Here is a 25,142-nt window from a genome sequence, read left to right as displayed (position 1 = left end):
CACATATAATATAGTAAAAAATATCATCCTTTGGCAGTAGGATAAAAAAGATCACTTACCTAAACAGTTACTAATATAAACCTTCTTATTATTCTTCTGAGTAATCCTTACAACTTGAACTCCTTTATTCTTACAAGTACAGGGTATATCAACTGTTTTAGTTCTAACTATCTTCTTGACTGGAGACATTTTGTCGTCGGCGTAACTGAAAATAAAGGAATACATACATAATTCAATATAATGCTAGAATACAAAATGATGAAATACAGCTCCCTCTTGCTAAGTATGACTACTATGAGCTCATGGATAATAATCAATCCAAAAAAAATGAGTTTGAGTGAATACAATTTTTTTTTATGTTTTGATCCCAGGTTATATAATCATCATCATCAGCCTATAGCAGTCCACTGCTGGACATAGGCCTCTCCAAGTGCACGCCACTGAGATCGATTTTCGGCTTCTCGCATATAGTTATATAATACTCAGGTTTTATTCGCAGTATTAGACAATCACTGATCACTCTTCTTACTGTTGTAATTAGTCCAATGTCTTTTTAATTTTACAATAAACACTGTAAAATTGACATGTTTTCACTAAACTACCACATTCCCCAAAAATGTACACACATTTTTTATTTACTAGTAGATACATTACTCCCGTACATGGGTCTGTCAGAAAATATTTCATTAGAAATAAGTAGTACTTTTGTACTACCTTATAGTATTACTTCATCTTTCATTTACTTTCTGTGTACATAAATGGTTAAATACATAATAGTTATTTGTTATACAAGAGTGCAAAGTTGCTTTTTAACCGCGGGCTCAATTTTGATGACCGAGCAAGCGAAGGATTCTAAAATTGAAACACGAGCGTAGCGAGTGTTTCAATAATTAGAATCCTGAGCGATAGCGAGGGAATCAAAAGAGCACAAGGTGAAAAATCTTTGCACTCGAGTGCAACACGTAACTTTTCATCCCACCTCATCGAGGAAATTTCTAAACTCAAAAAACAAAATGGCGCGCACATATGAGTATCAATTAAAAAGAAGTAGGTTCCTATTAAAGTTCATTTATTTGAAAACTCAGTTTAAAAATGAAACGAGGTTAAAAATCTATGTAAAAACAATAATAAAAATTACTTAATTAATTAATTAATTATTTTAAGCAGTATTTTATTTGTTTAATATGTATTTGTTTGAAAAGTCTTATCAAGATTGTCACAAATGGAGTATTGCACACGATGTTCTAAATTCAAATCACTTTGCCACTCTAGAGGATAAAAACGGCTTTTGCGCTCAGATATCAAAGTGTAAAACTACTCTTTCCGAGATGGTGGGATGAAAATAAAATTAAGAAACTTACCAGACCAACTCCGGCGCATCGCCAGTGCCATCGAGACTATCATCCTGACTGATGCTAGACCTATGCGTCCTATGTCTGCCGGCGCCGCGGAGTATTTCCTGGCGCCTCTGAATCTCATCTTTCATTTTTTTTCGCTGAAACAGTCACACAATAGATTAAAAAAACATACATTTTTATATATGCTTGTTTTTCATTTATTTATTTAACTACTAGCCGTTTTCCCGCGGTTTCACCCACGCCCCTTGGAAACTACTGCCGGTATCGGAATAAAATATGTAACTCGCAGATAATGTGCTTTCTAATGGTGAAAGATTTTTTAAAATCGCCTCAGAATTTTTTGAATTTATCCATTACAAACAAGCTAGTTTACCTCTTTATAATATTAGTATAGATAAATAAATTGGAATATAAAAAAGCTAGCTCTTTTCCACGGTTTCACCTCATCTCACTCGGGGATAGTAGATTTTCAAATCGATTCTGTACTTTCGGAGTTTTTTCGGTATAACAAAAAAAAAACAAACAAAAAGTGTTTCTTGTTTATTAAGTTAGTATAGATTACGTACGGTCGTGTTGAAACCTGTTATAGTTGATGACTTCATCAGTATTAGAGAGGCATATGCCATCAGTATAGCGAAGATTTACTATTGCCATCAATAAAAAATACCAAAAAAACTTTGATAAATCGAACAATCAAAGTATACTCTATACATCACAGTACCTAATAGATTTAAACTTGCAATATAATAACAACCTTAACAACAACAACTTAAAGTTCAAAATGCATTACCTCCTCATTTTCCTTAACTTTCAGATCATGTAATTTCAACTGTTCCTGCTCATTCTTTTGTTTCACCATTTCTTCATAAAACGACAGTGTAGGCTTATTGTGGTCATGGAGAAATTGCTGAAAATATTTATAAGAAGTTCTTAGATAACTATTTATTATTAACTAGCTTCTGCCCGCGACGTCGTACGCGGATCCTGTCCCTTATGCCAGCGACTACGGTGTCAGCAAAATCAAAGATCTGAATCTGATATTGAATTTTAAGGGCCCGTTGACTTGAAAACAACGGTATACGCATAACCATTAAAAACATTCTATATTAACTAGATTTCCATAAAAGAGCCGGGTAACATAGACTTAGGACATACTTTGGAAGAAATTGATGAATTTTGTTTACTACAAATATGATAAACATACAATGTAAATAATTGTATTGTTTTTGTTATTTTAATGGGGATAGATATTATAAATATGGAGTGACTCATATTTATTTGTTGGTGATAAAGGTCGACAGTATTATTGCATAGTTTAAAAGAATGTGTTGCAATTATTTTATTTTTTTGCCTTATAACTGGGGAAGTAAGTAAATGTGCAAAAGTGACTCTATACATATGTATGATCATCTGATTTCATATGGAAAATATTGTTCATGTTTCAACAAAATATATTAAACCACAGCCATTAAAAATAGGTAAGTAACCACTTTCCAAATTGTACTAGTTGCAAGATAAGGATTGTTTAATGGGACATAATGGAGTATTATATGGAGTATACAATAATTTAGGCAATAAATGGAAAATACTAATGGATGTGGATGGGAAATGCCAACAAACAACATAATACATTAGTGCCATTATCTTTATCTCTGATAATAATAATAGAGAGATTAGTTTAATGTACACAATCAGAATATATCCAGATTTCTGAATAATAAATGATTATTTTTCATTTGTTTTACTATCTATAATATAAAAATGAATCGCAAAATGTGTTGGTAAGCGCATAACTCAACAACGCCTGGACCAATTTGGCTAATTCTTTTTTTGTTGTGTTTGTTATTGTCAGGAGAAGGTTCTTATGAAAAAAAAATAGGGTAAAGTAGAGAAGTCACTTGACGGGAGCGAAGCCGCGGGCAAAAGCTAGTATTTAATAATTGTGTTACATTGCATACCATTATATACTTAGTCATGCATTCACAATGCACATTTTGTTATTTTGATTTAAGCAATAATATCATATCTTCAGAAGCTAATCAGCCAATTGAATTTAATTAATTGGTCTTCATAGTACCTATTAACTTAAGCAATTGGACCAATATCAGATCAGTCATGAAGATTTTTGCTTAAGTTTTTTATGCAAAAAAAGTGTATAAAAGCTGTACCTGTGCATGTTGTGCCAGTTGAAATATACAGACTTCTCCACATAACTTTTTAGCCAAATCTTCCAATTCAGCCAGTAGTTGCATTGCATTGTCTGTAGATAAACCTCGCATCTTGTGTATTGCAATACATAAAGGTCTGAAAATACAAAGAAAACCATTAAGCAATATTTCAAGAACTAAAAACATATTTTTAATTATGTTATTATGTTGCATTTTCTTTTTTTCTACTTGAAGACCTTCTTTTCTGGAAATATCTTTGCCCAGAACAACTTACAGTAGAATTCATATATAACGACTTCGCTTATAACAACTAATCGGTTTTAGCGACGATAATCTTTACTCAAGTTAGGTTTCGTATATAGATACTAAGACAATATAACCGTTTAGTGCGACTCCGGTTTAAGCGACCAACTGCTTATAGCGACCAATATTTATTATAATACGTCCGGTTAAAACGATACACGCGCAATGTTTTGTTTACCTACGCACTCGCACCCCCGCCCCGCGTTCGTATCGTTTAAACCTTCCTGGACCTGGACCTCTACAAACATTCTAAAACCAAAATAAGCCAAATCGGTCCAGCTATTCCGGAGTTTTAGTCAGACTAACGAACAGCAATTCATTTTTATATACATATAAGAAGACTAGCTGACCCAACAAACTTCGTATCGTTTAAACCTTCCCTGGACCTCTACGAACATTTTAAAACCAAAATAAGCCAAATCGGTCCAGCCATTCTCGAGTTTTAGTGAGACTAACGAACATCAATTCATTTTTATATATAAGAAGATAATAATATGTATTCGTAAGTTATGTATGTATGTACAAGTTAAGTTATGTACTTAAGAAATAATCCGTCCGTTTTGTGCGTCGTCCGGTTAGTACGACATAGTATCGTCGGTCCCTTGAAGGTCGTTATATCCGGATTCTACTGTATTATAATATGATGATGATGTCCTTCTAGCCAATTATCAGCCACAGAACTGTTCTCATACAAGGAGATTAACTGCACAGGACATATAATAGTGAACAAGCATTGATCGAAACACCCATGCATCGAAGAGCACATAAAAAATCAAAATCAAAATTCGTTTATTCAAACTAGGCTGCAAAACAGTACTTTTTGCAAGTCAGAAATTTACAAAAGACTGCCCCCAAAACGCCCACCATTCACTCCCTTAAATGTCAGTCTTAATAAAATATGGTAACTATTTAACATCATATGATGAATAAAAACTACTTATACAACAATTTAGTATCAATTCCTTTCTTAATAAAGTTATGGTCAAAACAAATATTCAAGGAAAAAATTAAACATACTTATCAGGATAATTGGCACAGCATTTGAAGTGTAAAGTCACAGAACAGTGAACGCCTTTGATATCAGAATTATGTAGGGGATTCAATGTTAACATCAGATCATTCGGTCTCCATATCTTCCAAGCTACAACTTCACGGTTGTCTACGACTGCATCGCCATAAATTGCCTGTAAATCAAATTAACAAATTAATATTTGACGACCTGGATGGCGCAATGGTCATCATGCCAGACTGCGGAACCTGAGGTCCTGGGTTCAATTCCTGGTTCGGTCGACATGTGTATGATGCGCATGCTTGTTAGCCATAGTCTGGGTGTTACAATATGCATTTATAAATTATGTAGCTGCAAGTAGTTTATCAGTTGGGTTAGCACCCATAACACAACTTGCCATGGGGCTAACAGACCATGTGTGAAAAGGTGTCCCAACATTATTTACATGAAATTAAAATTCAGAATAGTTTACAGTTGTAGTCCATGTTTTTGAATTGACCAATTTCATGACTCAATTTTCCTTAATCTACGATTTCAACTTTAAATTAAAGTACTTATGTTTATCCATTGAAGCAAAAATATTTCAAGAAGGATTTAATAAAACACCAAATGTACTCATATATCTCAATGGTACAAGAAAAAACGTTTTAATAATTGTTTCGTAGGTAACAAAAAGTTTATGAACAACACGAAACTTTTTGTGTGTAAAAATAGTTGCCTTGGCCTGAATTAGTATTCCCGCCACGAAAAAAAATTAAAAAACAAACATAAACCTATTGCCAACAGATCAACATCGGTTCAATAGAGAAATTTCAATTTCTGATGAAAACTATTATTTACTTTCATCACCAATATGTTTTGATTCAATTAATATATTAAATTACAATAAAATAACCTGTAATGCGGCCAATTCATTGTCTTGACGCTCTTCGTTCGTTTCGTCACTCATTTTGCCGTCATAAAACAGACATGGTAGCCTCAAATTTAACTCTTAAACACATAAAACGATAACACAAAAACGTGTAATTTATTTTTGCTGTTTGAGCAAATAAACCCCAGTGCTTTGAGAGAAATACATTATACCGCAAGCAAAACAAATTGAAGTTATGACTTTGACGTTGACAGCTGTCATTTTCGGTTTGATGCTTTTGAGTTCGTTCAGAAATTGTAATAAGAATTTAAGTCCTAATGAAGATCTTACTTTCTCTCAAGTTTAGAAAAGGCACCGCAGAGAGGTTATTTTCTGCGCTTCGTCTGACTCATACTGAAGAGATTATAGGGTAGCTTTCCTTCCTATAAAATATGATGTGAACTTCGTTATTTATCACACACACAATAGTAAATTACTAGAGTATTATAGGTACTGTTTTTATACAGGTACTCCTTTATGCATTACCATAGGTGCCTACTCTCATAAGAATATTACACACAGCTCATAATACCGCTAACCGCTTAATTTCAACCGGTTTTCCAATAAGGGGGAAGATCTCAATTTGGATGCTTGTTTTCTTTGGGGAATGGGAAAGTAAATAAAGCCATCATTTCTTTATTATATTCTTGGTTATTATATTTAATTCTTACAAAATAATATATAAGTATCACATTTTTTTGTTCCTCAAGAATCGACTAGCAATGACTGAAGCATACTGTTGGGAAGGGAATTTTATTTTTGACGGTTTCCACGATCATTGGTAACAACTTCTGGGACCACGAAACTACACCATCGTAGTTGTGGAAGGGTCTGAACTGAAATGAAAAAAAAAAAACACTTAAATTAGATACCTATATTTTTTTATGGCAAGTTCGTCTGAAAGTAGGTACCGACTACAGCACATCAACCTACCCTGTATCTGTCCTTCTCCAATAAGTTTAAATTTAAACCTTGTTATATTACGTAAGAGAGGGTTACCTAATGTTAAAATGATTAGCTAAATGTGACGGATTCGGGTAGGTTGACTTGTTGGCTTTTGTGCCTAAACCGCTTTTGCATCGCCGCTCGCGCGATGTTCCAAGTCACCATGAGGTAAGTTTGGCAAGGGCTTTAAAACCGTCAGTTGCACAAAGCTCCATTAAAGTTACAGCTTCTTTAAATCTTTTGCTGACTCTGTCTTTGTCAACAAGATAAAAAAAGTGTCAGTAATAGATTTATAAGTTTAATGGAGCTTTGTGCAACTCACGCTGACGGTTAACCTCTTGTATGCCGCTAATAAGAGAACAATAGATTATCAATTGCCATCGACACAATGCTGACAAAATCTTAAATATAAACAGTCCACTAAGCACCTATGTCTGTAGACACTAACCTCTCTAGAAAGAACTTCAGTAATATTGCTGGTAGGTCGGTACACCATCCTTACAAGACCTCCTGATGTCGAGACCCCACTCGTTGTCGCCGTTATTTCGTTGGTCGTCAAATTTTTATGTACCTGGAATTTCATAGAAATCATTTCTATTAAAATACTTATTTAATTTTACAAGCTATACAGACCTATCCCTTGTGGTTTTATTCAAGAGTATTGTGGGGACTACTTTGTGGTATCTGATAGAGCGACATCTATCTTCTTAACCGGCCAACTAAAACGGCTCTACAGTTTTGTCGCCGTATTGTAGCAAATGGTCTTATTTCATCATCATCTATTTTTCATAAGCTATTTTGTTAACACAATTTTTCGATAAACTATGTAGGTACATTATCATTGTCAAACTGACCGTTTTCCCGCGGTCCCACCTGCGTCCCGTGGGAACAACTGCGCATATCCGGATAAAATATAGCCTATATTCACCGGGTACAATGTAGCTTCCCAACAGTGGAAGAATTTTTCAAATCGACGACGTAGTTTCTAACCCAAACGTTCAAACAAACAACGATATCTTTCTTTTTAAAATATTAATGTAAATAAAAAAATGTACTTACAAATATCGTAAAACTTATCAAACTATGTGTGAAGTCTCCTGTGTAATGCATGGTCTGGGAACTATTAACTGGTGTGAAGTGCACATCGTAACCCAACTTGGCGTCCCGTAAGTTCAAGACCCCAGAAACCCAGGCTCTATGGGTAATAACCCCACTGTTGTTGACATTGTTTATGCCCTGGTTCATAGTTGTTACGTCAATCTTCTGAATGGAGACCAGGAAACCGTTGGTGTATACTGCTGTCCCGTTTATGTGCCATTTGTGCATTTGCATGCTGAAAGAATGAGAAGGTGAATTACCAGCTTTGTAAATGGGTAATTAGTAAAGAGTCAGTTAGTTGCTAAATATCTCAAGGTGATTAGGTACAATCTGTGATTTCAGACCATAGGTAGGTAAGAAGTAATACCTTAATATCTCAGAAATGATAGATCGTTGTAGGCACAGGTACTCTTTAAAGTCCAGTCTGAAGTCGGCTATTACCTAGACTGTGAATGCACGTACAGTTCGTACCTACCTACACCTTGACTAGCATGAAGTCACTGTTTTCCCAGACAGGATTCTTAACAAACAACTAAAAATATCAACTTACTCAATGTTTTGTGTTACATTCACCAGTCTTAACGTGCTAAATCCTATTTTCTCCAAGTCATATATAGTTTCTTGTATCACAGAAGAGAAGAATTCCGCGTGGTTGTTCACCCTCGGCCGTGGTGCTGAAATGAGCATAATATATTATCAGAATTTTCTATCGAACAAATATTATTTTGTGAGACATGGTGTCTGGGAAAGGTCTTAGTCTAGCGAAGAATAATAATCAAAGCGAGTCTGTAATAGCTGGTCCGTTTTTAGAAAACTGACGTTTATTTTATCAGTGAGCTTGGGTCTGCTTAAGTACCTATGTCGAGCTCGAATAAAAAAATTTGTATGACAATGAAGAATGCGAATAATAATAAAAACACTCACTCCATCCAAGAGCGATGGCCACGCACAGGATCGGTAACACCAAAACAAGATACTTCATTTTTGCAAACATTATGCGGAAATTTTGCTCACTAGAAAACTTCTCGAACTGAATATTGAAACAATGACTTGAAACCCGCAATTCCAAAGATAAGATCTGGTAATCATGTGATTTGTTAAATATTATTACTTAATGTCTAATCTGATTTATCGGATCTCGGGATCTTTAGCAGACTTTCTTTGTCTCTAATCTCTTTGACATTGTAGCAACATTGTAAGAGTGCGGACAAAACTAGTATCATAATACCTATCAAAATGTTAATGAGCTGATAGCTATTCAAAGGTCGAATTTAAATCAGCTACCTATTTCCTGCAATGTCTTCCACTCCAAGTGGATAAAAAGAAAATGCTTTTATAATTTTTCATTCTATCGATGAAAAAGACTTTCATAATTTACCAGCTAGGCATTGTAAGTGAATATCGACAGTTAAAGAGTCCTTTGAGTGACAATTATCGTTGTCTCTTGAATAAAGACGACTTATGAAAAAGCTTTAAGTATAATTCCTGTTATATTCAGGAAACCTTTCAATACTCATCATAAAGTCTTCTTCTTTCATCTCTCTGAACAAATTTACCTCACAGGTTTCATGTACTCCATCTATCATTTTTTTTGCCTTCCCCTTCCTCTACATCTTTACCTTTACCTCATACAATTCGGATTTTTATAGGTAAGAATATTTTGGATGACTCTGTCTCCTTGCTATACTTAGGTTTCCCGATTCAGGTCTTATTTTTATATCAGCACCTAATTATAATTCTAACTACATCTATTGATTAATTACCTTATCGAATTAGAAACAAGAATCTAAAAATAGAGTTTTGATGTATAAGGTGAAGATAATTCTATTGTAATCTAATTGACTAAAGTGATTAGTAATTTGCATGTCTATCGTGTGTTGAGCGTGTGATCACAATTTTTGTAGGTATTGATAGAAATCATGAGTGTGACTCGTGAAACTAATTACTACACTTGCAGAAGATATTTGAAGTTCTGAGTCAGGAACTGGTCTTTAGCGAACCATTTAACCAACGCCAATGGCTCGACCAAAGTTGTATTGTAATTACTCACAAAATAAAACAAAGGTAAAGTTCTTATTATTTCTAAAATTTAAGAAGAAAATACTCAAGCGATGTGTGATTGTTTTAATATTTTATAGCAAAAATAACAATATATTAGGTGAACACCAAATCACAGAATAGTATCACAGTTTTTCTTCTCAAGTCCTATTAAGTACAGTCGTAACATATTCTTGGGAACTGGATTTCCTTAGTCACCAGATCATAAGCAATAGGTTGGAATACTTTGTCAGCCCAACCTATCATGCCAGCAGGGATCCCGACATTTGGATCGAACTGAAAAACAAAATGATATTTATGAATGAGTATACCATGGTACTGAAACCAGTAGAAGAATAATGAGAATACTCATAGCCCAGTTACTGCTCAACTTTCAAAATTTAGACTGTTTTTTGACTAGCTTCTGCCATCATCTGCCTTTTTACTACCCTCAAGTTTCCTCTGAAAATGTTTTCGTTCACATTTACATCATTGATATCCAAGAAGCAATTGGCTAGCAATAATCTAAAAAGATTTAGAAAAATGTTTTTGATATGTGAAGGCTATAAAAGGCAAAATAATAACTGCTCCATCTTCACGAGATTCATCAATAAGCTCAACAGTGTCAAAACGTCCAAGTATTTCTTACCATTGAAGTTAATATATCAGTTGTACTGTCTATTGGTCGAAATTCTCCTTGGCGATTGGTCACTCTCGGCACGTTAGCAACGACTGTCACTTCTATCTCATCTGTGTTTACATCTTTGATAACCTGAAAATGATTTGTACAGGCTATAAAATAAGGTCGAAAGTTCTAGCATGTTACTTTTTTTCCTCATTCAAAATTACAACAGCGATGCTTGATCGCACCTTTGAGATCCACAATTTAGCCAATTTTTTGATCAACCAAAAAAATAAAGACACTTCTTTCAAAGTCAAAACCAATAAAGAACAAAAAAACTTACAGAAAAAGCGTACGTAATCAAAGGATGAACAAACTCCATTGTATAATGACCGATTTCATCATCTTCACCATCACCTATGTCCGTGGTGACATCATAGCCCACAGCCACATCATGTAGTCTGAGGGTTCCTCGAACGGAGACAGTGGTCTTCTTAGCAGTCGAGTTGAAGCCCCAAACTTGTTGTACGGTACTCTGCTGAATGTCCACACGTTGTATGGATGTGACAAAGCCATTGCGATATTGGACCTTACCAATCACATCTAAGTTGTTGACAGTTTGACTGAAAAAGGAGGTTTTAAAGGGTTTTTCGGTTTTGTCAGCTTGCTTTGCTGCTTTTGCTACAAACAGTCGTTATTATTTGTCTAGCTTTTATCGAAATAATAGAGTCTAGAGAGAGGGTCTAGAGTAATCAGATGCATCTGAATACAAGACGTGTTTACATGACATGTTTCTGCCCAAACAGTTCTTGTGTTAAAAATTCGACAGTCCTTACCTAGTATGCCCTGAGAGTCTTGGAATATTAAGCATTTACTACAGTGTAAATATTTAAATAAGAGTAGCCCTGATCAGATCAGATCTGACTAAATAACATAAACTGCCTAAAGTCATAAATCCTAGGATCTGAGAATTAAATCATTTCGCTAGCTTAAGAGTATACAAAGATTACGATTAATTTAACTAATTAAGATTTACTAATATCAACTGTGTAGGTTACTCGATTCTAGAAAGTTCTAGTCAAAGTCAGAATTGCTTAAAATTACTTACTTGACTTTGAAACTACTTACTTGACTTCGATTACATAATCATATAACTTTAAGTTGTACCATCCCCTTTCTTCGACAACTTGAACAGTTTTCGTTATGTAGTCTATGACATAGCTGATGTGGTCAACCAGGCGGACATTGCTTACTGAAATAATATGATTTGTCAATTGTTATCACTACTTCTATAGGCAGACAGTCAGATACTTTAAGTTAGCATTTATAATAACGTTTAGAAGGATTCAAAAACGCTTTAACCTAAAAGGGAAGTCAAACCTAAGGCCTCTAGCTCGCTTGTCGCAAAAAAGTCACTTGAGTTGGAAAAAAAACTGACAGTAGTTTTAGGTCCTTCTATATAATTATCTGCAAAATTCGTAAAACTAAAAAGACGTGAATTCGAAAATGTTCTACTCACTGACTTGGCAATTCGCAAATCCAATGAAAAGCAAAAACAAAAAACTGTATAGCTTCATTATTTTGGCGCACTCCACTGCAAAGAAATTACATCAATATTCAAGATGAATTGATAAAAAATCGTTTAATCGACAATTGCGAAATAAGTACCTAAGTAATTAATTCAAGATTAGATAGAAATCGTCTTGCGTATCTTGCCTACTGTTCTGATGACTTTTACAGATAAAACTATAATTTATGCATGTCCTATTAATATTCAATATTTTTTTGAAGTTTGTATGTTTGTCATTTAAGTAAACAAAACTTTTCTTCTGCCTCCTTTCTGTGTCTCCATACTGAGAACTTATACAAATAAAACAATTGACAGTTTTTATAATCGAGGTCAGATATGCACTCACTCTATGTAAAACACTAGTAGTCAGCTGCATCCAGTTAGACTGGAAGCCGACCTCAACATAGTTGGGAATTGACTATGGAGATGAAGATGATGAATTGACAGTGTACAACATGAGGAACTATTGGTTAGGTGCTTTTAAAAATTCTGGCAAGAACGATAAAAAACAGCACAATTAAAACAATGACGTATTTTATTATTTAAATATCGTAACACAAAGGCGAATAAAGCCTACGCTACTCAATCCATTTAGATTAGGCTGTCAAATCCGGGCCCTCTTCCAGCGTGACAAGTGTCCGGCTACCTGTCAAAATGTGTCGATTCACTTGGACCTCTGTCAAGTTTCGTAGCCTGTCAAGTTTGAGGGGATGGCCCAAGTGAAGTCCTTTTGCGATTATCTTTCACTAGCGGTTTTGCCCGAATCCCGAGAGAACTTCTCACCGCACCCGAATAAAAAACCTGTAAATTTTGTGAGAAAGAGGAACAGACAGCCGTACCTACATACAAACTGGCTGTGTCTTCATTTTGAATCCAACTGCTGTATTTATTTACACAGATATTTACAATACGTATTTACAATAAAAATCAAAAACTATCCTAGTAAAACAAACAACTAAAAAGCGTCAAAAAATTGACGCTGTATTGTAAAACATTTAAGTACGTGCCTAGATTGGGGCACGTTTTTTCAAAATATTTCAAAATGGCGGTTGACATTCCTTTATCTTTCACCCACATTTATGTAGAATCATGTCGGTCCACAGTTGATTGAACAATTTTGATATGAAAATCAGAGTTGACTGCACTTTTTGTTTTATCAATAAATGAAGTTTTGGCATGTGTGGTGTCTGTTTATAGAACCTCGTATTATGGGACCAGGACTTCTGATTTTTCAGTTTCGAATCTCATAACTTGTACCATCTGACACGCACCACCTGAGCCAATCGGAATACTAATGAAGTTTTTGTATAACCCTCTTAAAAGGGGGTTTAAATTAGATGGTTTATGCAAAATAACATTAAAATTAAATTGGGTAGGTATACGGTGCTTTACCTGTTTAATACAAAATGGTAATTTAGGTTATGGTAAAGCTTGCAATATAAGGTGACTTTCAACCACTATATGGTCGCTTTTCACCAGGGACAAGTTAATCAGGGGGATTTGCGATTTCTGACTTGGAGGTACTCGTTTTCTCCAGATGTTTCCTTTGAACTATATTCAGTCATCAGTGAACAAGGAGACATAGGAAGTACCTACGTGGAACTTTGAATTGTTAGATTGATACTTACCTGACCTAGAATAGACTACACATAATTAAGAGGCTGGTGCTTTAACCATGGTCTGTATTTGTTGTATGCACATAACCAATATGACGCGTCGTACCTACGTCAAAATGAATAACATTAAAATGTGTTTTAAAAGCAACGAGAGAGCCTCACAGCAAAATCATTAAAAGGTCTTTAGATATACAATTTAGAAAATCACGCCCGTTTTGCTACATTTGATAAAATCAGAAATGAAGGGACTAAACAAGCGACGTCCTTTCAACTTATCGTTACAAATTAAATGGTTGACTATAACAATTTAATGTTCTGACTATAAGGGTGATTTTCCAGTAAAAGCGTAAAAAATACTGCAATTTGGCTTCAAAATACAGAGAGCAAGATTTATTGACGTTTGCAAGTCTTCCGAAAAGAATATAAAAATTAAATAATAGATGGCATGTACAAATCACATTTTAAAACTTTAATTTTACAAGTCTATTAGCAATACAATCTGTAAGCAGTAGCTACTTTTGTACCTATTACGTAATTTCGAGTTATTGTTTACAGGGTGTTTCAATTATAAAATAAATACATAAATAAATAGGTACCTGAAATATTGTTAAAAATATGCCGCATTTAAAATATGAATGCAGAATTAAACACTAATAAATTTTAACTACCTCAAAGCTATGAAATATATCGTGCAGTGTGCCACAGACTCAAAATGGCCGTTTTATAGAAAGTACATGTTTACTGTTTACTACTTATTTTTACGAGCATTTAAAAAGCTCTATAAAGTACATGGAATACGAATTGGGGATATAAAACTGGAAAACGTGTCGATGGGAATTTCAGATATTTTTGACTGAAGAGAAATTCTATTAATTTAAGTTTTAAGTGCTTAGTACGACAAAGGGAATTATTTTGCTTTTAATAAAAATAAATTTAATATTTTTCAGGATAAGAATTTTTTAAATAATTTTACTATGATCAATTATAGTTTTTGTCATCCCATTTTCTATCTATTACAAACACTTCAATAGTTATAAAAAATTGGTAACCCACAAAAATGTTAACAATATATTTTATCCCGTAAAATTCTTCAGCAAACAAGCCTTAGTACTTATGCCTCAAAATCCAGATTTTACCCTAGGTTCATTATTCCCACTAAAGCAAAGTCGTCAACTTGCCAAAAACTGGCACGACCATGATTTATACGGGTCAACCTGAAAATTTTGACGTACTGAAAGAATTGCCTGAAATATTGCATATCACCGTGAAATATGTTCGAACAAAAAATCTAAGTTATACGTATAGGTACCGAGAGTGGATTTTCATGTCATAGATAGAGAGTTATTTGGCATTGTTTACATGTAGATTTAGGTATATATAGTTTTATGATATGTGATGGTAAATGTGGAAATTTTGTGATATAATAATATGTAGACAGTTCGTCCATATTTTAGTTTGCTTGTTGAATTGTATGTGTTAGATGTTTGTGATTTAAACATCTTTGGCAATGTCTAAATTTTTGCTGTCAGCTGCGCTTGTTTCCAAAACGGTTTCATGTAAATACATAGAATACAAACCAGTAGTGCAGCTGCGGCTGACTTCATGCAGGCGCGGTATGTGCGGTTGGCAGTCGCAGCCGATAGCAAAAATTCAAAACATACCTTTACGGGTACCTCAGATACCAGAAATACTCACAAACTATATTGTTTTGCCCAATTGGGTTGAGGTAGCCAGTTAGGGAGTCACTCCACATCAAACATTGGTACCTATTCAGCTGCATCCGATAACAGTAGAGGTAAACTACAACATCGTTGGGAAAGGCCTATCAGATAACGAGCGTATTTTCCTCTATTAACCAATGTTAACACGTTATACCAAGCTTTTCTAACACACATAAAAAATCATAACAACCCAGTCACTCGTCCAACAGCCTGACACTACCCGACACTCGATAGATTCCGACTAGATGTTCAATTAATCGAAGTTCGACGGCGAAGCATGCATATTTATGACGTCTGTCAGTCCGTACGAGATTCCAGCAATCCCCAGTTGAAGCCCACTCGTTTGTTTGGGAATAAGTGATTTGTGAAGGTGACAGAGTGCAGAAGTTAGTGTCTTTTTGTAAGGAAAATGTAAGGTCAATTCATTATCATCAGCCTATCGCAGTCCACTGCTGGACATAGGCCTCTCCAAGTGCACGCCACTGAGATCGATTTTCGGCTAGGTCAATTAAGAATTGTTAAATAATATTATATTATGAAGCTGAAAAGTTTGTTTGTTTGCTTACCCCTTTGTATACCGGAGCGCAGATGTACGCGATACACAATTGATTTTCTATTGTTCTTTAATTCGTTGCATACAAGCGGTTAAACGCGCTGATCTCAGGAGCAGTTGGTGAAAATTAATGAAAAATCAGAGTTTTTCAGTGTTAGATAGCCCATTTCTCGAAGAAGGCTAGTGTCCAGGTGAACAATGTAAAGAAACGAACGTATAAGTACTTACTCCTCTTTACGGTGATTAAAATAATGAACACCGTCTTTTGTAGTTAATGAAAATGATCCAATTTCTGCGAAACACATAAATAAAATAATATTAATAAAATGCAATTCATTCATAAAAGATACCCCGAGGAGATTATTAATATATCTACATGTACACAATAAGTTTTATTTACAGTAGCAATGTGGGAGTCGGGTTCGGAATAAATAAACACAGTTCGACAATGTAAATTTTACTATAATGAATATTGAAATCGACAATTTCATAGTCTGTTTTACTCTGTAATCTTTATTTTTAGGTACGAAAAAATTTTTTGTGCATATTTATTTTGTGTATATTATTGGAGTTTTTGTTTTTAATCAATTTATGGACGCTTCGGTTCAGTAGACTTTTGGGGCTGACTTCTCAAAGTTGAATTATTATTTTTTATGCACACAACATAATTATCTCACGTTTTTAAGGTAGAGCCTAAATTTTTTTTTTACTATTTCAAATACATATTACTTACAGGTACCTAATTATTCTTTCTTACTACGCACTTATTTATTGAACTAATAAACTTACAGACAAAATTAAGTAAAAAGTAAGAAAACCCACAGCAAACAGTTAGCTATTATAAAAATGGACGACACGCAATACCCTTATTTACTCTATAAAGGGTCGGATTCATTTTAATTTATTATTTGCAACATTATGCCTACAGGCGTGACGGATCATGGCGTACTGTTACCTGTATATCGATGCTTGGATCATAACAAAGAGATTAATTCATACTCGTACGAACGTTATTAATTAATTAAATACTCTATCATAAACTATAGTTTGTTTCTCACTTCCCAAACGAGTGAAAAAAGCTACTTAAATAACAATTTCTATGTTAATGGCAGTAATCACTAAAAGATTCAAAAGGAACTGAACTTAAAATAAGTATCAAAAGCTTCTAATTATGATGAAGAACAAATCTTGATCACGGTTTCTCAAAAAGGTTTAAACCAGTTTCTTAAACAATTCTCCTATTATAAGGGGAATAACTCAGCAATGAGACAGCTTCTAAGCAGGACTCTGAAATAAATAAGATCAAATTAATGGACGCTCTCTCAAAACTCATGCCCACAAATAAATACTAATGAGATAGTCAAATCAATTACGCCATAAACCCATGATCCCTTACCCCATGAGTTTCAATTAAAAAATACCAGACTACGTAAACTGTTTTTTTACCAAAGCACGGTTCGTGAATCTCAAAGAAGCAAGTGCACCCGACGTTAGAGAGAAAGCGGCAAAAAAAATGTTTTACGAGAAAAAACTCTTCAGGTCTTTAATGAAAAGTAGTCTTCAAGGCCATCAAAGGATACCCTAACTGCCTGATGTGTTTATAAGGTTATAACTACTTTACTTTCAATGGCGGCTCAGTTTTATTTCAGGCGTTTATTTAGTCATTTATTTTTTGATGTTGCATTTATGAAGGGGTCTCTTAAAGGGTGTTTGGGGATACCTAGACACTTACGGTTGTGTTTGAAGGGGATTTTTATTGGTCTAGTGGTCATAAATGGTGTAGCTGAGTTATAGGATTTTGGAGACACTCCACGATTTGGAGTTTCATGTAACCTTTGAAGATAAAGTGACAGGAGAAAATGGAAGAAAATGACATATTGCGCCGACCCCAAGTAAAATTTGGGAACAGGGCAGGAGAAAGAAGAAGAAGAAGTAACCTTTGAAGATACTTTAGAGATTTTGTATGTGATCTTGGGTGTAGACACAATAAAAAACTGGTAACGACTCATGTATTGTTTTTTCACAAACGACAGATACGCGCGTGTGTGCGACATATCGCACAGGGCTTATAAATCACGTACAAAATACAAACTTAGCTTACCTACACTACAACATGGCACATAATATATATATTAAATTCATTTATTCAAGTGACCATGACTCATTTTGTTAGTAACAATTTTACTTAATTACTATGTTAGTAAAGTTCAAAACAAAGCATCCTAACCTAAGATGACTGCCTGTATCAAATCACCACTGCAGGTCTATCACCGAAGTGGAAAGTCTGCAGCAGTGATTCATATACAGGCAGTCGAGTCTACTCGCTATACAGCGCAGTAAGGTGTTGGGGCTGTCCCGCACACGGCGCACCAGGGACGCGCATCTTTTCCTCATTGTTGCGTAGAAGCAGTCAATGCGAGCTTCAGCAAACATCCCTGATGCGCTGCAGAAGCGAGGCAGCCCCATTAAGACCCGGAACGCGTTATTATATTGTACTCGAATGGCGCTGTACGATTTTTGAGTAAATGATGCCCACAGGCTGCACGTGTAAAAAGAGGTACAATAAGCACGGAATAAAGTTTGCTTGACAGCTACGTTGCAACGAGCAAACCTGCGAGCAATCATGTTAGCTCGAACCGACAGCGCCCTTCTTTCCCTCTCAATATCTAGATCATCTTTTAAGTTGGAGGTCAATATATGGCCAAGATATTTAAAATTATAGGTCCTCTGCAGAACCGTACCATTCAACCTCACAGGAGGTATTGTTTTCAAGCATCGACCACCAGCTTCAAAGACCATGACTACACTTTTCTTCTCATTGTAGACTAATCCGTGATTTTTAACATAGCCTTCACAGATAGCCAGCAACCTTCTGAGACCACAAACCGAGGCACTCAGTAGAGCCATGTCATCGGCATAGCTAATATTATTGTAACTAACTCCGTTAATGTAGCAACCCTCACGCTCTCTACTGAGCGCCACGATCAGCTCGTTGACGTAAAGGTTGAAGAGCGTTGTCGAGCTTATCCCCCCCTGCCTAACACCGCACTCCAACCCATACGGCTCCGATAGAGCCCCTGCCCAGCGTACCTGATTGATCTGGCCTCCATACCAGTATTTAAAATGGTAATTAAGTCAGGTGGTACTCCTGCTTCCTGTAATTTTCTCCATAGAATGCTGTAAGAGACCAGATCAAATGCCTTGGATAGATCAAGGAAGCAAGCGTAGGTTGGAGTTTTTCTGTCCGCATAGTACCTGACAGCCCACTTCAAACACAAAATAGCACTTTCTGTTGAAAGTCCAGGCCGAAAGCCGAACTGATTGTCGTGCAAATGGACATACTTATTAAGTTGTTTATTGAGCAGGCTGTCAAGCACTTTAGCTATTATAGTAGCCAGAGAAATAGGCCTGTAGTTAGTAATATCAGCAATATCTCCTGTTTTATTTTTAAGTATCGGAACTACAATTGTTTTAGTCATTTGACTAGGAATGTACCCATGACTTATACAAAAGTTAAAAAGCATTGCTAAAACTCTCGGTAAATGTGGACCCGCAAATCTGAGATGCTCAATGCTGAGGCCATCGTGCCCTGGTGACTTTCCTCGAGACATTGAGCTAATTATACATTTAATGTCATTAACTGTAAAAGTGGTACCCAGGTCACTATGGCTATCAGCATCTGGCATGGACAAGCTGGGGCCCATCGGTGAAGTTATCCTAAATTGTTTCTTAAAGAGGTCAACAATGCGCACAGGGTCACTCTCACCCTGGATGGATACAGGGAAGCCAGGCTTACAGCTTAACTTATTCGTGTGCTTCCAAAAAGAACGAAAATCACTATTTGAATGGTGCGAGGCCAGAATATCCATTTTAATCTGTTCTTCATTGGTTTGGCACCATTTCAACCTTGATTTAAAGATCCTTCTGGCCTCACGCATATCAAAATAAATGGAACCGTTTAATGGTTTTCCGAAGTCTTCCCACAGGCGAAACTTCTGCCTAGCATCCCTGTATGCTTCACTGACATGCCTATTCCAACCTGGTACTACTCGCTTTTTCCTATGAATATTGCGGTCACGAAACAAAATCGCAGATTCCGTTAAAGCACTCACAATATCATTGTATAACTTATCAATAACAGCTCGATGATAGCTATGTTTACAGATTTTATCAGCACAGGTTGTGCAGTATACGCTATGCCGTTATACAGAGATATGCAAAAGCCAGCAGTTTGAGAAAGTTTTGTTGTAATTAACTTAAGTAAAAAATTAGCTGCTTCCCCAATTTCTTAAAATACTCTAAACGCAATAACCTGTTCCTGATTATAAAACAACATCAATTTTCAAACAATAACCCTACCAAATTGGCATACAATATTTCTCCCAACCAAATACCTGGAAAACACCTGATCCCTTTTTACTTTTTCTCTCATTTCGTTTCACCCACAGCGATGGGGGAAATAGTGTGAATTCAAAATAAAATAAGAGTGCTGGTGCAGTGCGATCGTCTAGACGCCGCTGACATCTGCTGCGAAACTTTGGGCTGGTTCCCGTTAAGGAGACGGTGTTTGACCTTTATTTTTTACTAGCTGGTGCCCGCGACTTCGTCTGCGCAGGTTTAGTATTTCGAACAATATGTTTACAAATTGTAGCCTATGTGTTATTCTGATGTATAAGCTATATTATTGTAAAGTTTCATTAAAATCCATTCAGTAGTTTTTGCGTGAAAGAGTAACAAACATCCATACATCCATACATCCATACATCCATACATCCATACATCCATACATCTATACATACAAACTTTCGCGTTTATAATATTAGTAGGATATAAGCTATATTATTGTAAAGTTTCATTAAAATCCATTCAGTAGTTTTTGCGTGAAAGAGTAACAAACATCATTGTGAACGGGATGACTAAACAAACGAGAAATGGATTGTGTGAAAGCTTATGTGTTCCTTTTGCAATGAATGTATGTGTGGCTAAATAACTAGTTTAAATGGTTTATATGAATATACCACTGGAACGATTAAAACATACATGGTCTTACTACAAAAACTTAAACATGTGTCAAACACTTGTTGAAAAAAAGTGTGGCTGCAAAATGGACCTTATTTCAACGTCATAATTTATCATTTTTTTAGACAAGTGTTAAACTGACGTTTAAAAGTTTTTGTGGTAAGATGGATATGTTTTACTGTTGGGAAGCTAGATTAACTCGAGTAACACAGGCTATAGTATATCCCAGTACGAGCTAGTATAGTTACCCGTTAATAAACAATTTAAATCTTAAATCTCAGCGGTATTCAAAACGTTATTATACTTTAATGAATTTCTTCGATCATCATCTTCTGACTGAGCCTTTTCCCAACTAGGTTGGGGTCAGTTTTCAGTCTATAGCAGGATGCAGCTGAGTAGCAGTGCTTTACAAGAAACAACTGCCTATCTGACCTGCTTTACCTAGAATCAAACCCATACTTGAGAGGTTGGTCCTTTATCCACTAGGTCACCACGACTTTTTTTATTAATTTTGAAAAATAAAATTCTCCAGTCACCTCAAATATCTATTCTTCCGTAAGTAACACGAAAAAACTCTACCACGGGGCATTCAATAACTAATGAATATTCACACGTTGCGACAGAGCGACTTTATATTGAAACCCGACGATTATCCGTTTATGCAGAGCAGTGTCGCATATTGAGTATATTTTAATAAATTCACCAGTATCTAGTTTTGTTTGGGCCATTGCGGTTATGTTAAAGTGTAAAAAGTTGTATTACAGTTTTTATGTTGAGGTATTAAAAAATATATATATTTTCATAATCAAGGTGAATACTTTTTAATGCGAATATTTGAACTGTAAGAAATTTCACGGATATAAAAAATACTTTGAGGTATACCTCATTACAACCGCGAACGATAAGATCACGTCTCATATCGAATATTAACTTTCGTAAAACATCAAAAATAATTTTATTTCAATAACTAATCGAACTAAATATTTACCCGTATAACTAATTCCTGGTAGAGCTAAATGTTTCACCTACAATATTAATAAATCGGATACTTTCATAGCAGCGTAGTACCGTAGCTTCGTAGCACCGTAGCGGCGTAGCAAAATCAAAATAAATTAACATCATGCGACAAACTCTTTGGCGTTTTATTAAATCATAATCAAAGTGAACCGAGGAGGTCTTTTATACCTAATCAATTTTGACAGTCAAAAATTACACGGTATTAGATTAAAACATTGTTTATGTTGAGCGGTCGTGTGATAGGTAGTAATTATGATTTTTTTTTACATAGGTACCGTACACGAGTAACTACATAAGTAAATTTTCAGAATATACATACTTTCTATATAATATTAACTGTTTTTCGTGGGAAACTGCACTGCAGTTAAATCGAAATAATAAAAAAACACTTAGAAATAAAACAAGAATCTTGCATAGTTCGCACACCATTTTAATGAGAATTGTTAGGAATATTGTCCAATCAAATTTTCAATGCCAACCCACATTAAAACTTAACACTAAATAAAAATAAACATACCATTCAACTTTAATATTAAACCTTTTAATATATAATTTAATTACAGCACCCTCTCCTGTTATTAATAAGAATTTAATTAGGCGAAGTCACAACCCTTGTTAAGATATAATTACGAAGGCAGGTGATACGATAAAATGTGACTTGATTTCCCTCGTGCGTTCTACTTTAAGCATTTTCATAATAGAATTAAAATTTAATATTGGTATAAACAATCTTGAAGGTTGGGAAATCTTGGGAAACATTTTTTTTTAATCTTGAGTGACATTGTAGAATTCAAGGTCGTTACGGGTAGTTAGAAGCTATATAATTTTAATCTTGCTAAGGGTTCTGTTTTGCAAGGGAGGTTGAGTTCAGATAAACAGTCACTTCATTATTTTATATAAAACACTGGTACTCTACTGCTGTTAGACTGAACAGTGATCGCAATGTATAGTGGGGAAAATCATAGGCAGATGATTATAGGAATAATATTACGTTTTGTGTCTATTAAATGACTGTGGCGGTTAGGCCGTTTTAATTGGGACCTTAAATCGAACTTTACCAAGAGCAGTACTTATACAATCTATGTATATCAGGAAATACATAATCGAAAACGGTTCATTTCAACATTTTTTTTTAAATAAAGTATCTTCGCCACTACGAGACTATCACCCCCAATCAACCAATCCACACTAATCCGAAAATAAACCAATTATTAATCCACTTCACACAATAATGATAACAATAGAATTGAAAATTAAATAACGCGACAATAGGTCCCTTATCGAGAGGCCTGTCCCTTTCAAAAACCTTCCATTACTGAACTGTCATTGGCACAAAGATATGTATTGGTACTCAACCTTTTTCCTGATTGTCACCCGGCATCTGAAATTATTGACGTAATTGTTGAGTATTGATTTTATTTGAGTTTTTTGAGGCTAGTCAGAAATGTTGAGTGGATGCCTGATGTTGGTGGTTTACGTCTATATTTTGAGAGTTGAGGCTAAACTACGTTTTGGGTAGTTGAATTTTAGGGCCTAGGTTGCAGTCTGTATAGATATAATGCCACTAGGGTTGATTCATCCGTAAGATTTGTTTTCCTAGCTAAAGCCAGTGTCAGCTACTCTGTTTTCCTAAACGGTTTTTTTTATAATTTACAGTAGGGGTTTGCAATTCTTATCAAAAGTAATCATGTTTGAGTAAAATTGTATTCTAGTAAAAACGTCTTGTTATTTCAAAATGTTGAATCGACAAAATCAAGTAACCGAAAAGACTCCCCTTTTTTAAAAATTGGTTTTTAAATGAAAAAATGGCAGCAGTTTCAAAAAGCTCCCTAATTTCTTATCTGTAATAGTATTTCTTAGACAACATTAAACAATGTTTGCCCTCGGTGTCGCTTCCTGAACCAGATTACATGGGGTAGCAGATTAAAAAGTATACAGCCCACCCCTTGTGCATGGGGTTGTTCCTATTAGAGAAAACCAAGATCTTTTTATACGAAAGAATATATAAGTTTGCCTGGTACTCAATAATGAGTCTCAAAAAAATATGAATACAGGTGTATCTGCAAAAACAGTTTTTTAGTGAACTCCACTATCCCCTGTAAAATAGCTTTTATCATTTTCGAAAACTATTTAATTATACATATCTTATACTTTACATCTATCACGTCATCATCTTCCTGCCCCTGATCCCAATGTTCATTTGACGTTCGCCCACCATGTCTTCTTCCACACTTCTCCATCTGACTTCATTCTAACTAACATTCTTTTCACTCAACAATCTTTCACATAATCCATTCCTAACCTAACCAAACGAAGTACAGAACCTACAGCCCCAACAAGAACACACCATCTCAAGGGGGCGATTCGATCGAAGGTGCCAGGGTGTTTTAATAAACGGAAAACTGATTTATAGCTATGAAATAGGAATTTTCCGGCTTCACAAAGCTATGTTGTGGTGATATTGATAATTGCACAGTCATTCGCGCCAAGGGGGAGAGCGAACGAAGATTTTTTTCTACCAAAAGATTTATGGAAGCAACGACGAGGTTTTTTAAAAGAATTTCTTGTAGATAGATAAAGCGTGACTTATTGGTATCTGATTTTTGTAAAGTTTCGTGTGTATAGGTTGTCGTTATATTTTAGTATTGATGGAGCACGTGTGGAACCGGTTATAATGAATGCAAAAGGGTAAGGGTAAAACTTAGTTAATGATAATAAAAAAAATGTATGTTATTCTAATATAATGAGCTATGTTATTACCAAATTTCATCATAATTTGTTCTGCAGTTTTTAAGGAAAGCTTAACAAAACATTTACACATCCGCTCACTCATGATTCTCATGATTGTTGCTTGATTCTTATAAATAGAGATTATTATTGTATCTCAAATGTCTTATTCTAGCTTTTCTTCACTACACTCCGACTCAAAACAGTTCCAAAATTACCTCCCAATTTCCATCTTATCACATTCCTATTCCCAATCCATCGGTGGTTTGTATAGCAAGCCAGGAGATTTACTCGTAGCATAACTGCGTAATTTGTCGGTCTATCCGCCTGTTGGCGATATGGATAGTTATGTCGCCGGGTGAACGCGTTCGAACTCAGTTTGCATAGCGATACGGCACTGGAATGCTAGCAAGACTGGGGACTACAGGATGTTTTAGAATAATGATGTCGCTGATAATTTTTGGATTTT

At 35.1% G+C, this 25,142-nt stretch overlaps 4 protein-coding genes across 4 annotated transcripts in view; all 4 read right to left on the bottom strand.

The window, feature by feature from the left end:
- Positions 1–6,024, bottom strand: part of LOC110375861 (eIF-2-alpha kinase GCN2) — a 28,947-nt gene extending 22,923 nt beyond the window's left edge. The window contains exons 1-6 of the mRNA XM_064039760.1: positions 5,734–6,024; positions 4,847–5,013; positions 3,527–3,662; positions 2,149–2,265; positions 1,362–1,495; positions 60–205 (exon numbers count right to left, since the gene is read on the bottom strand). Of these exons, the coding sequence (XP_063895830.1) occupies positions 60–205; positions 1,362–1,495; positions 2,149–2,265; positions 3,527–3,662; positions 4,847–5,013; positions 5,734–5,787 (754 nt within the window). The 5' untranslated portion in view covers positions 5,788–6,024. The remainder of the gene's footprint in view (positions 1–59; positions 206–1,361; positions 1,496–2,148; positions 2,266–3,526; positions 3,663–4,846; positions 5,014–5,733) is intronic.
- A 355-nt stretch (positions 6,025–6,379) lies between these two features.
- Positions 6,380–8,876, bottom strand: LOC110375862 (uncharacterized). The gene is made up of 5 exons (XM_049848524.2): positions 8,716–8,876; positions 8,342–8,465; positions 7,753–8,026; positions 7,142–7,264; positions 6,380–6,584 (listed from the first exon to the last, which is right to left on the bottom strand). The coding sequence occupies exons 1-5, from the start codon at positions 8,783–8,785 to the stop codon at positions 6,465–6,467; spliced, it is 711 nt and encodes a 236-aa protein (XP_049704481.2). The 5' UTR covers positions 8,786–8,876; the 3' UTR covers positions 6,380–6,464.
- A 1,024-nt stretch (positions 8,877–9,900) lies between these two features.
- On the bottom strand, positions 9,901–12,129 carry LOC110375845 (uncharacterized). The gene is made up of 5 exons (XM_021334120.3): positions 11,970–12,129; positions 11,579–11,702; positions 10,794–11,073; positions 10,478–10,600; positions 9,901–10,125 (listed from the first exon to the last, which is right to left on the bottom strand). The coding sequence occupies exons 1-5, from the start codon at positions 12,025–12,027 to the stop codon at positions 10,000–10,002; spliced, it is 711 nt and encodes a 236-aa protein (XP_021189795.3). The 5' UTR covers positions 12,028–12,129; the 3' UTR covers positions 9,901–9,999.
- Positions 12,130–18,160: 6,031 nt separating this feature from the next.
- Positions 18,161–18,817, bottom strand: LOC135118302 (uncharacterized). Its single transcript, XM_064039871.1, has one exon. The coding sequence runs from the start codon at positions 18,815–18,817 to the stop codon at positions 18,161–18,163; it is 657 nt and encodes a 218-aa protein (XP_063895941.1).
- Positions 18,818–25,142: the final 6,325 nt, after the last annotated feature.

Source organism: Helicoverpa armigera, chromosome 20 (assembly GCF_030705265.1).
Source record: "Helicoverpa armigera isolate CAAS_96S chromosome 20, ASM3070526v1, whole genome shotgun sequence".
Taxonomy (NCBI): domain Eukaryota; kingdom Metazoa; phylum Arthropoda; class Insecta; order Lepidoptera; family Noctuidae; genus Helicoverpa; species Helicoverpa armigera.
This window is presented reverse-complemented; position numbering and strand designations above follow the sequence as displayed.

Excerpts from the sequence above, each read along its gene's own strand:
- LOC110375845 (XM_021334120.3), bottom strand. The coding sequence starts at position 12,027 with ATGAAGCTATACAGTTTTTTGTTTTTGCTTTTCATTGGATTTGCGAAT. Across the intron at positions 11,703-11,969 it reads ATTTGCGAATTGCCAAGTCA|TAAGCAATGTCCGCCTGGTT; the intron begins GTGAGTAGAACA and ends ATATTATTTCAG. Across the intron at positions 10,126-10,477 it reads CTGATATATTAACTTCAATG|TTCGATCCAAATGTCGGGAT; the intron begins GTAAGAAATACT and ends TTTGTTTTTCAG.
- LOC135118302 (XM_064039871.1), bottom strand. The coding sequence starts at position 18,817 with ATGGCTCTACTGAGTGCCTCGGTTTGTGGTCTCAGAAGGTTGCTGGCT.
- LOC110375862 (XM_049848524.2), bottom strand. The coding sequence starts at position 8,785 with ATGTTTGCAAAAATGAAGTATCTTGTTTTGGTGTTACCGATCCTGTGC. Across the intron at positions 7,265-7,752 it reads TGATAAGTTTTACGATATTT|GTACATAAAAATTTGACGAC; the intron begins GTAAGTACATTT and ends ATGAAATTCCAG. Across the intron at positions 6,585-7,141 it reads CTGAAGTTCTTTCTAGAGAG|TTCAGACCCTTCCACAACTA; the intron begins GTTAGTGTCTAC and ends TTTTCATTTCAG.